This window comes from Pteropus vampyrus, unplaced genomic scaffold (assembly GCF_000151845.1).
Source record: "Pteropus vampyrus isolate Shadow unplaced genomic scaffold, Pvam_2.0 Scaffold50, whole genome shotgun sequence".
NCBI classification, from domain to species: domain Eukaryota; kingdom Metazoa; phylum Chordata; class Mammalia; order Chiroptera; family Pteropodidae; genus Pteropus; species Pteropus vampyrus.
The window spans coordinates 6,623,626-6,636,131 of record NW_011888831.1 but is presented as its reverse complement, the minus strand read 5'-3'; the positions used below and the strand labels follow the sequence as shown (position 1 = coordinate 6,636,131).

The 12,506-nt window shown below is 50.4% G+C and overlaps 2 protein-coding genes across 2 annotated transcripts in view; both read right to left on the bottom strand.

The window, feature by feature from the left end:
• The window catches only part of LOC111739427 (collagen alpha-1(XXIII) chain-like), a 25,691-nt gene extending 21,731 nt beyond the window's left edge, over nucleotides 1–3,960 (bottom strand). Inside the window, exon 1 of the mRNA XM_023530558.1 lies at nucleotides 1,750–3,960. Within this exon, the coding sequence (XP_023386326.1) occupies nucleotides 1,750–1,845 (96 nt within the window). The 5' untranslated portion in view covers nucleotides 1,846–3,960. The remainder of the gene's footprint in view (nucleotides 1–1,749) is intronic.
• Nucleotides 1–12,506, bottom strand: part of MYO18A (myosin XVIIIA) — a 94,309-nt gene that overhangs the window by 77,171 nt on the left and 4,632 nt on the right. The window contains 1 exon segment of the mRNA XM_023530560.1: nucleotides 10,232–11,312. Coding sequence (XP_023386328.1) covers nucleotides 10,232–11,230 — 999 coding nt within the window. The 5' untranslated portion in view covers nucleotides 11,231–11,312.

The following is a 12,506-nucleotide window of genomic DNA, read 5'->3' as shown; positions in this document are numbered from 1 at the left end:
GGATAGGGGCTTGCATCCCACCAGGGAGAGAGAGGTGGTCAGGCTGATTGATACCCCTTACCTTCTCCAAGCCTAGGCCTCATTCCTGCCTGCTGCTCTCAACCTCACCTAAACAAGAAACTCCTGTCATTGTCCAGAAATCCTGAGGCCAGTATCAGGATCACTGAAGATTGCCCATGCAATGGGGACTCTGCCTGGCAAAGCCAAGTGCTAAAAGGAATAAGGATGTGTGCTGGTCACTTGATTCCAGGAAGACAGCACACAGCAGTCCCTCAGGCTTCTCAGGCAGTAGGTCCAGTTTCTCTCTTGCCTCTATTCATCTTGATGCATGGTCAAGTGAGTGGGGACCTTACCTTGTGCCAGTCTATCCTTTAGGTAACCTAGGCTACCTGTGGTAGAGGATGCAAGGCTGTGCCAGGCCCAGCACAGGCTGGGTCCCCAGTGCCTGAAGTGCCAGGCACAAAGGCTCCCATAGTCTGGACAGCTCTGGGAAGGGCGAGGTAGAAGATGCTAGCTGACTCAGGGAAGAAATCTTTCACGATCTGAAGCCAGCGTTTCTGCAATCAGCTCCATCACCAAACTAGTCCACAGATGAGGGAGGCAGGAGTGGGAAGGGGCAGGATGCAGGCCCCCAGCAGAAAGAACTAACACAGGAGATAATATCAGACTCTCCCCTCACCACATCCCTGGAAGGTTCCACTGGAATCTCCAGACACTTTTCTCTTGATGTGATGGGGCTGGGCATGAAACTGTGTATCATAGAGTCATGACTGTCTCATGCTGCCTGACAGTGCTGTCACTGCTTGGCCTTTAGCCCATGCCACCCTGAGCTGAGATCTTTTCGCAGATGTCTTCTGTTCTAGAGAAAGCACAGGCTCCCTGATCACAGGGATGGCATCTTCAGCTTTTCTCCTCCACAGAACCAAGCCCACAGTGTGACATGGAGCAGGTGCTCTTCAAGGATTCCTGACATCCGGCCTTGATTGTGCCAAGACTCTGGGGCCATCTGCGCCTGGCTTTCCTTGCAGCCCAGAGCCATACTCCCTCCCCACTCCAACCCACCCCCAGCCCTCTTTTGCTCAGAGCCAGGGGCAGCCTTGGTCCTGCTGCCAGAGAAAAGAGCCCAAGAAGTGCCCTGTGAGAAGTCTCCCTCTTTGTGGGTACCCTGCATGCCACAGGGCCTGGCAGGGACAGAAGCTGGGGAGGGAGAGAGGAAGTGAGTCAGCTCCTTGCAGAAAAGGGAATAGAAGGGAGGAGCTGGCAGAAGGAGGGGGCAAAGGGCACAGGGGCCTGGAAAGGTCACTAAGAAAGAGAATAAGGCCCTAGAGGTATGGTGGGGCCCAGAGAGTGGAGGACAGATAAAAGTGACAAACTCAGCACTGCCACCTCCCACCAAGGCCAGGTGGCCCCCACAGACCAGAGAACCTGGGTCTGGCAGGCACAGCCCCACCTGAGGATGGAATCTGAGGCACTCCCCTTCATGACTCATGTATGGCTGGAGGAAGTAAGGCCTGTGGGATATGGCTGCAGCCACATCTCCCCTCCCTGAGGTAGAGTCTCTGGTCCCCAAGGCCTCCCATTGCCTCTCATGAGACCCCAGTAGGAAGCCCCAGCTTCAGAAGCTCAGGTTCCCCCTGGCCTGGCCCAATGGGGAGAAAGATATCTGCATCTTCCAGAGAGGGTAGGAACTGAGCCCAGCCAGGAGCTGTCCCCAAACTCCAGCTGGCTCTGACTGGGAAAAATCCTTACTGTGAAAATTCCTAGCCTGCAGACATTCCAGCACGGAGGCAGCCCAGGGAAAGCAGCAAAAGGGAAGAGAAAGCTTTGAACCCTGCCGGGCCACATTCCACCCCCTCAGAGACCTGAAGCCAGTAAGACAGGCACATTCTTCCAAGGTCCCCTGGGGAATCTCAGGCAACAAACCTTAGGCAACTTACTTAACCTCTCTGTAATCCAGTTCCCAGGGTTGGACACTGTACAACCTCACATGACCGTGAATCTGCTTCTTAACCAATCCTGGTGCCTTCCTGAGGGCTCTAGTTCAGAGGCAGGAGGCAGGCCATCCCTGGGACCCTCCTCCTAGAGCCCCTTCCCTAGGCCTTGACTCCTGGGTACCTAGAGATCATCTCTCCTCCACTCCTGTGGGAGATGCTGAGTGCCCAGGTACACAAGAAACATGGTAACATACTGCAGACAGGTAGGTCACCAAGGCCAGGGGGGAATGTTCTAGGAACCCAAACTGATTTAAACATGGAAAACTAAACAGAAATGGGAAACCAGTACTTCAACAAATATCCCCTACTCTCATGAAGTACTCCAGCCCTGGAGAAATAAGATAACTAATTAATTACAATCTTGATGGATGCTATGAAGAAGGATGGGATAATGCCAGGGTGCAGACCTGACATGGTCTGAGAGGATCAGGGAAAGCTTCCCTGAGGAGGTGAAATTCAAACTGGAGCCAATGAGTATGAGTGAATGAAGGCGGGTAGGGAAAAGCATTACAGACAAAAGGAACAGCAGGGACTCAATGGCAGAAGTGAATGAGAACTCTGCACTATACACCCACTACCAGCTAGGCACTCTGCCAGGCCGTCCTCACCTTTTCCCACAGTGCATACTATGAAACAACAGTGCTCAGCCCCTCGTGCAACAGAAGAGGACTTGTTCTTGGTCAGAGGTGACAGTCTGCAGATCCTGCCACCCCGAATACTGCAGAGGTCAGTACTAGCATGTCAGTAAGGGCCCAAAAGGCAAGGGGCAACGTTCCTGCTCTCTAGGATCTCGCATGGGAGATGTGTAAGGGACAAAAGTACACCCCTCCACCACCATTGGGGGACTACACCTAAATGATGCCATTTCTCTTCCTAAGGCTTCCCTCAGCCACCTTTCCAGCATCTCTCCTAGTTCCTACCAGATTAAGTCCCACCTGCTGCCCTTTGGGCTCACTGCCCGTGGCTAATCTTCAGGAGAGTCTGAGAGCAATGGTCACACCCTTCTGTGGTTCGTCATCCACAGAGCAAGAGCAAGAGTGGCCAGTCACTCTGGCTTCCCCTTCTTTTCTGGAGAAGAGGCTTCTAGGGCAGCAGGAGGGCCCAGGCCTGGTCTGGGCAGTGGATGTATGAGGATATCCAGATACTGCCTTCCTCTATCCTATACAGCAGGTCCTCGAATAACAAATGACGGAATTTCGTTCAATGTCATTTCATTATAACGTTGACGACATATCATAGGAACTTAACTCCTGTGTATATCAATTAGCCTATGCTAGAATCAGTTTTGTTGTGTTGTTTCGTCTCAGTTCCAAGAACCTATCGATGCCGTTAAGTGAGGACTCACTATAGAGCGCACTAGTGAAGAGCAAGGAGATGATGCCCTGAGTTTAAATCTTGACAAGTCATTTGATAGCCTTTAACCCTTAGGCAACTTTCTTAACCTTAACCTCTCTATAATCTAGTTTCCTCACTGGTGAAGTAGAGGTTATTATAATAACTACTTCAAAGGGTTGTCGGGAAAGTTAAATGAGTTAGTATATAAAAAACATCTAGAACATATAGTGAATGCCTAACATATAGTGAATGCTAGCCATGATCCTCTTCCTTGCTGTTATTTTCCATGCCTTTCCCTCAGGGCATTTCTGTTCAGCTGACTCTTTACCAGATCAATTAAATACCACTTACAGAGCATGTATGTGTTACGTGCTATACTGGACACCACACAGAATACTGGACAAACAGCCTACCCCGGAGTCTGTGCAAAGCAGCCGGCTGATCTGTGAAAGGGCAGAATGCCATGCTGAGGAACATACAGTGAGAGATTAAGGGAGCCAGAGTGGTGACCCAGGTCTCAGGAAACTGTTTCCCAACCAAACTGGAGCCAACAACTGAAGAAATAAGCTTCGCTGATACTGTCCCCTATATTTAACAGAACAGAAGCTGCTGCCAAATACCACGCGGGACTCTAGGGTTGACCTACCTCCCCCTCAAACTGCTCAGCAGGAAGTGGGGAGCTATGAAGACTCCACTCCTTCGAAATGCCCATCTGGCCTGGTGGGTGCCCACAGTGCTGCTGGATGCCTGGGGCACGTCTGTACCCACTGCCCAGTACTGACAATGGAGGTACCAGGCAGCCTGCCCAGGCAGCAAGGGTGTCCCCTCCCTAACTGGGTCACCGGTCCCTACCCCCCAGGCTACAGCGTGGAGAGCCCAGCAGTTTCATGTAGTGTAGTGGGGTGGCGGGAGCCCTGCTGGCAGGCAGAACGTGTGCTTGTGGTTTCTGGGAAACGCTGTAGAGATCTGCAGCATTTTTAAAATACTTGTGTTCCCACCCGCCACACACCCCCCTTCGCCCCACTCCTCACCCACCCCCAGTCTGGTTGTTTGCATATCTGGTATTTTCCAGAACTATTTCAATGTAAATAAGAGTGATTAGAAGGGAGCAGAGGGCAGAGTGGCCAGGGGTATCGGGGTGAGCCAGAGGGGTTCTGGCCAAGGCTGGAAGGGGCCAGGGCGGGCTACCTCAATCAAGGCCCTACCCCCGCACCAGGGCTCCAAGCTGTGCCTGCAAAAACAACCAATGACCATGACATGTACCCACACCCAGTTCAATGTGGCCTGGGCACTGTGCCCACCACCCACGGGCTGGGTGGTCAGGGCACTCTGGGGCTGCAGTATGTCTAGCATCTCATCTGGAAGAAGCCAGAATGGTGCCTCTGAGGACAGAGGAGGGATACCTAGCAGATAGAAATGACCTAGTCCGCTATTCTATCCTGCTGGTCCCTTGCACCTCACTAATCCAGGACAGATAACCCCAAAAATGCTCCTAAAGACAGTTTACCTATCGGTTTTCATGCTCTTGACACCTACCCACTGGTCCCTCATTACCAAAAGAACTCATTTTGGGTCCTACTCTGAGCCCCCAGGCCGAGTTCTCACATGGTGAGACTCTGATGCCACAAGTGCCTGAAGCTTTGGCACAAAATAAAGTAAAAATTTCCTGTTTAAAAAACAAAAAAACAAAAACAAAAAAACCCTCCAAGGATCATTTGGTGTACCATTAGGGACAGAAGCATTCTAGAACACAGCCCAGGTAGCACCCAGCCACGTCAGCACCACCAAAAGCCTGTGGGAAAGCCCATCACTCAGCAGCTGGCCCGGCAGACCTGCAATTTCTAGTGTCTTCTTGGAATCCTGCAGGCCCCATTCCTGACAGTACCCAGGGGTCCTGGGGACAAGGTTGATGAGGCTCATACAGTTTCTGCCAAGGGATCCAGGGCTTCCACTATAGCAAAAGGGCCTCCGACTGGCCAGTCTTCTACAGGGCCATTGATGTCCACGCCTGCAGGCCTGAGAAGCTGGGCTCCAAGAAGCTGAAAAAAGCTAAGAAGCACCCAGTGTCCCATCTCTCCCTTCAGCTGGCTATCTCTCAGAGCTATAGCGAAAGTGTTTGGACAGAAGCATAAGGAGTTCCCACTGGAAAGAAAGTCTTACCAGGAAAAAGGATAGGAGAGCACTGAGAGGGACTAATTAAGGAGGCTGCAAAATTACCTTCCCTGGATGACTTTAGAGTCTGGGTAGAGGGAAAGATACTAATTTACTACCTGCCAAAGTCTACAAAGTGATCTCACCTAATACATAAACATGTTTATCTTAAATAAAGACCCACAAAATATAGAATACGGAATAAAAGCCAAGTTTCCCTTTAGCTCCAATCTTATTCTCCTCAGAGAAAACTGCAGGGAGTTGGCTGGGTGTGCATTTTTCTCCGATTTCATCTTCTCATATTCTGGGAGGAGAGAATAAGGCCCATTTATAGAGATCAAGGGTCATGTCCTCTAAGAGGCCTCTCCTAATTGCCACCCCTTCTCCTTAGGTGGCGCAGGCCCTTGCCTCCTTCCCACCAACTGTTTACCTGTACAGACTTCTGTGATAGCAGTTATGGTTCACGGTTGCCTTTCTTTACTTAGGTTTATGCTTCCTTAAGGAAAGATTCTATTTTATTTATTTAATCCCCCAGTGCCTAGTACAGTGAGTGCTTGGTTCTTTAACAGACTTTATTAAGTGCATAAGGGAATGAGTAAACTGGGGGTCAGAAAAGTTTGGTAACTTTAGTAAAACTCAAACACAGGTCTTTCTGGTTCCACAGTCTATGCTCTTTCTACCATAACATGCCCTCTTCTAGGTTCTCCTGAGTGTGGAGCTGGTTTAGACCGATATGATAACCTTTTAATGAACTTCACAGCACTACAACATTTGTGGGCAAACCCCAGGGTCCAATGGAGAAGGCACTGTATCATAGATCTCTGGCAAATGCCTGACAGCTCAGGACTAGACTTGACTGGGAGTGGGAGGTAGGCCTTCCTTTAAACTCCCACCTCTCCCCTCCCACCACATCCTCAAAAGCTCAGAGTAGTGCTTTCTGGGTAGGGCTCCCAGGAAGGCCAGCTAGCTCCTCTGGTTCTTGGCAGCAGGACAACCACATTTTGGCAGGGGTTAGCCAGGTGGGCTTTTCTGAGGTCAGCAGAAACATCCTACATTCCTAGACAATCCACGATGGACCTGCTGAGGATACAAACGTAAGGGACTGGCTCTCCTTTCTCCCAGACTCTAGTCTCCATCCGGCCTCTACCCCTTCTCAGCAGGCATTGACTTTCTCACCCAGACTCATGGAACTGGATAGAAGAATTCTGACCCAACTAGGGTTTTAAGATCCTCATCTTTACCAACACCTCCCTTAATCTCACCAGCCTCACAGAACTCTTTGCCTTGAGAAAATTTAAGAGTAATTGATCTAAAAACAAATGACCCCAAAACACTTTCCCCGAAAGAACTTAGCAACTTCCTCAAAACTTGGCAATCACACTTGACCCCTCCTCCCCTCCTTCCCTCACACTAGTCGGTCACCAAGACTCCAGAGCCTGCCTTGGTTGCTCACATGTGATACCTCTCTCCATCTCCAATGTGTCCACCTAAGTTCAGGCCTCCATTCATTATACTAGAAATTACTACAATAGCTCTCTCACTATTCCACCAACAGCTGCCCTTGCTGCACCTGAAAGCATGCTCCATAAGCAGCCAGAGAGATTTTGTAAAATCTGTCCCTATCACTCCCTGATTAAACTGCTACGTTGCCCTTCGGTTAAAGTTTACATTCCCTAGCATGACTTGCAAGGGCCTTTATGACCTGGCCCCTGCTCACTTCTCTCAATACTGTCCCAATATACTGTCCCCCAGCCTTATTCCCCAAATGTGCCATGCTCTCTTGATCCTCTAGGCTTTGACGTGTGTCTAATACAGTAATTTTCTTTTCTGCCTTTCCTATACTCATCTCCTACCCAAATGTCAGCTCTTTGACTCATTCTAAAGACTGTACTTGAAGTTCCTCTTCTGTGCTCCCTAAGACCCTATACTAGACTCTGTCATTGAGCTTCTCAAATGGCATTGTTATTGTCTGCTACTTGACCATCTCTCTCCTTGGGGCTGAGATTATGTGCTGCTCACTGCTGCATCCCAGGACCCAGCACATAGTAAGTGCCAAATAAATGTTTATTTAATAGGTAGGTGAGTAGAAGAATAGATGGCAGAAGAATTGTTGCTTTTCTCAGGCCTGCTGAGTGATTTCTACCAGGCCCTAAGTCTATCCTACTACTGTGGCTCACTCCTACTCCCAATGGAGCCCTGTCTAGCAGCTACGGGGACACACAAACAAGGTGTGAGCCAAGCATTCTGGACACACACCATGTGAGAAGGAAACCCAAGGGACTGTCTCTCCCTGGGGCCTTCTGAACAGGCCATGGACAGGAGCCATGGGGCCCGGCCCCCATCTGTGTGCAGAAAGAGAACAGATGGCTAGCCAGCTCCCTCAGAGCTCCCTGGGGACAGGCAACATGTGGACACAGTTGATGGATGGCCTGAATGGCAGAGTGGCCACCAGGGCTGTTCTTATGGGGCTAGAGTTGTCAGGGTACCCTACCCAGGAGTCTGGAGGAGGCGTGAAGACTCTTTTCTTGGCGTGGAACTGGGATTAGGACTACTGCCAAGAAAAAGAGCAGGAGTAGGAGTGAGAAGAAGAGGAGGAGATAGAGGATGAGAGCCTCAGAAGAGGCTGCAGCACTCCCACACTGGCTCCGGGGTCTGTCCCAGGAAGCTGGAATGCTGGGCTCACCCGGCTCCTCTCTGCTGTAGCATGAGTCCCCACCACCTACCCAGGTAAGAAAAGATACGGGGCTTCTCTCAGCCCTGTGCTTCTTATTGTCCTGTCAGATGGCTCTAGGAGATATATGAACATGGGGCTTTCCACTGTGTTCCCTGCTGGATCCCCAGGTGGAGGAAAAAGTCTTCTGGGTACCGGCTGGGCTTGCCTGATGGGGTGAGAGCAAGCCAGCATTTCTGGGATACCAGCCATGAGGTGGGATCCATCAGGACCTCTAAAGCTAAACCATTCACTTCCCCAGGGATAGGGTAGTTGCAGCTAGTTGGGAAGGAGAGTGTCTGGGAAATATGAGATGCCAGGATGATCCCTGTGCTATAAAGAGAAAACTAAAACAGCATCTGTGATGCCAGGCTCTGAGCCCCACAGAGGCCTGTGCTGTGGTTCAGCAGGGAGCTGGCAACAATCCCCTAAGGAATTCATTCTTTAAGAAGAAAAAAATTCTATCTGATGAAAGCAATGGTAGCCTGGAAGAAAAGAGATAGACATGGCAACATAGTATGGTCTTTGGTTCTAAGATAAAGACCACTTTCCCTCTGAAATGTGGTTCCCTGAGTTGTCTAGACCGGTGGCTAACACGGTAGGTGCTCAACGTGTTTCTGGAATATGTGTCCAGGCCCTTTCCTGGATTCCACCACAGGCTCCCTCCCACTCACTACCCCTTCCTGACTAGCAAAGCTGCCTGACCCCACCAGCTCCAGGGTAAAGGAAGGTCTGGAACCCAATTCCAGTGCTTCCTGACAGAGTCTGACCCTGCTGCTCCCAGGCCTTCCAGGCCTGATCTGCTGCTAGGCTGAGCAGCCATCTGAGTAGCCACTTCTCCACCCTGGGAGAAAGCTAAGACCAGGACTCTGCCTGCTTCCTTAGCATATCCTCCCACTTCTGACTTGGATACAGCTGACTGGTCACTTAGTGCTGAAAGGTTCTGGCCAGACTGTGCACTGGTCAGTCTTCAGGGACCAAATGTAGACAGTCCTAAAAGACACAGCTGGAAGAGAGGGATGGCCAGAGGCCAACTTGTCCTTCACGTACTGTCTCCAGGCAGAACACTCCAAATTGATATCTAGCCACCCTACCAAAAGACATCTAGGGTTAGAGATGTCCATCTCCCTACAGACCATCTTTTCAGGAGTTAAATTCAGTTGGTCCTTGGTAAACAAACAGATATCTGCTAAATCTGATTGACACTCCTAATTTAAATCCCTTGCTCCTATGTCACCCCCTTCCACTGCTCTTTTGCTTAGGCAGGATAACAGGTGGTGTCTCAGAGACAGTCAAGTCACACTTTCTCTGTAGGCTTAATCTCTGTTGCTTTTCCAGGGCCATGCTCTTTCTTCTTCTAGGAGAGGTAATAAAACTCTTGGAGCTCAAGTGATTTTTATATATTAAACCTAGTCAGTCCCTGCTTCAAATCCTACAATGGTCCCATTTCACTGGGATAAAATCTAAACTCCTACCATGACTGACAAGGTCTTTCATAATCCGGCCCCTGCTATCTTTGCAACCTTACCTGGTATTCAACTCTTCACTCACTCAGGGATAAGAGGAGGCCTGAGGTCATGTCCCTAGGAGCTACCAAAGCAGCTATATATCCCAGACGTTCTATGATCGCCCTGCTTTGAAATTATTTATCTATTTTTTACCTCCAATACCTAAATAACATGGAAATCCTATATTTTAGTTCCAGTACCGGTTGACTAGTGGTACAGACTGTCTCTCGTATCTGGAATGGCACGTTAGCCTCCATGCCCCAATTTAGGGCTCAGGAATAATGGTGCCCAAACCCCTAACCCACCCTTGTATCATGAAGCCTGTATGACCATGTTTCACCTCCAGTAAGGTTACTCCTCCCCATAAGCCAGGTAAGTGGTCCCTGTAGCCCAAGGAGTGGCTCGGCTTCATTGTTCATACACTCACTAGGTTGCAGCTCTTGGGTACTCTAATCATCTACCTAAGTACAACTGCAGGAGACGCCAGCCATCCCCGTCCCCGCTCACCCCCAGCTGCCCAGGGAAACACTCACATCAGCTGGCTCCCTGCGGGGTCCCTCGCTACTCCGCAGCCAGCTCCGGCTCAACTCGCTGAGCTCTGGGATGGGCTGCACCTTGAGTCGCACGCTGTCCCCGGACTGCCGGATCATCTCCACAATCTCATCCCTGGACTTGCTCTCCACGTTGTTGCCATTAATCTCCACCAGACGATCACCCGGCACCAGCCCCAAGGCCAGGTCCTTGGTGCCCGCACCAGGCTCAGCAAAATGAACCACCCTCCGATAGACCTGGCCCTCGGGGCCCCGATCCAGCATGGTTGTGCGCCTCAGGGAGAAGCCAAAGTCTCCAGTGGGCCGTCGTTGCAGCTCCAGTTCCCGGAGGGCAGGTGGTGGCAGGGGCACCACTGGAGGCAAGCGTAGGTCAGCTGGAAACCTTTTAGTCACCAGCTCGGGGACTCGGGACCGGGGCCCTGGTCGAAGAAGGCCTGGGCCAGGATGCTGCACCAGCTGTCCCTCTAGAGTCCTCACCTCCACCTGTGGAGATGGGGCAGCAGAGTGCTCTGAGGGGGTGGAGGTCTCAGAAGCACTCTCATCCCTGCTACGCTGGGAGAAAGAGAAGCGTTTGACAATCATCTGTGAGTTCTGCTTGGCCAGGGAGCCGAACTTGGCTGCCCGCTGCAGCACGGAACCACGAAAGCTGCCTTCTTCACCCTTGAGGTCATCGCTGGAGCTGGCTGTGCTGAGGTGGCCGGAGTCTAGGATGACGCTGCCCCTGTTGCTGTCGGAGTCAATGTCTGTCAGATGCAGGTCCGAGCCGCTGGCCACCTTAATGGGGATGGGGTTGGAGATTTCCAGGCGCATCTTAGATTCACGCTTGGAGGAGCGGTTCAGGTTGAAGAAGCCACGTCGCAGGCTCATCTCCTCTAGGCTCTGTAGCTCTGCCGCTGACATCCGCTCCTTCTTCTCTTTTTTCTCCTTCTTCTCTTTCCGCCCGCCATCTTTGTCCTTGTCTCTCTTCATTAGGTTAAACATGGTAGGGGTGATGTTTTTAGGGGTGGCAACCCCCAGAAGATTATGTGTGCTTAGCACAGGGCCTTTGTGCCCCACCTTGCTGCTGCAGAAAGAGAGAGAGAGAGGAAGATTATTTGGAGCTTCCTCCAGCATTCCCCGTCCAGACATGGCAAACTACTGAGCATAACTACCCCTCACCAAGTGCTAGCTATGTGCCAGGTGCTCTGCTTTTCACAATACTGTCTCAGTTAAGCTAAGAGTCATAATACTGCTTATGAGGAAGTCTATTATGACCCTCATTTTACAAATAAGGAAACTTGAGGTTTAGATAAGGTTCTAAAATCCAAAGTCTCTCATTTCCATGATCCCTGATAAACCCAACTTAGGTGTACATGGAGGTGGCATCTGGGAGATCTGACCTCCTAGCAAGAGGATGCCATCTAACCAACTTGGGACTTAAGATTCAAACACAAGGGAAAAAGGAGAGGGACTCTGCACCATCACCTCCCCACAGCCAGTGTCCCTAAAGGCAACAGACATCACATGCTACTGGGCTCCTTCCTAAGCCCATTATCCCTAGTGCAGCAGCCTTAGCCACTGCCTGACAGAAGACCTCAAAGAACCAATACTTATTTAATGACTACCACTTGCCAGGCATAATGCCAAGCACTTTATACAAACTACTTCATTTGAACTTCACAGCATCCCTGCAAGGTAGGCATCATTATCTTTACAAATGAGAAAACAGGGCTCAGAAAATTAGGTACACATTAGTTGTCATACAGCTAATAAGTGGCCATGCCAGGATTCAATAGCAAATATTGTTTTCTTTCTAGGGCCTGGGCATCCAAAGTGAAGCAGGGAGGGAAGTAAGTGGAAGTTCCAGACTGAACAGAGAGGACAGACAGCTGTGAGGTGGGGATGGAGGTGGGTGGGGTCTGCTGGATAAACAGGATCCTGAAAAACTCACATCCTTTTCCCCAGACCAACACCTAAATATAGCAGCCTGAAAGAAAAACCCAGCTCCAGGGCATGTGAGTCTGTGGAGCCAAACTACTCCCATCCCTATGAACACCTGATTGGGGTCAGGACTAAGAAAAACCTGGTGGGGGTGGAGTTGAGAGAGCCTTTCTCATTCTAACCATCAGGGAACAAGAAGGAGAAGTAGGCCATACCACCTAATTAGAAATTAAATGTAATTTTTTTCTCTCTCCATAAAGGCCTCCTCCTCTGATTTCCAGATACAGGACCTACAGGCTTACTCCTTCCAATGATGACCTATTGCAAGGCCCTGAAG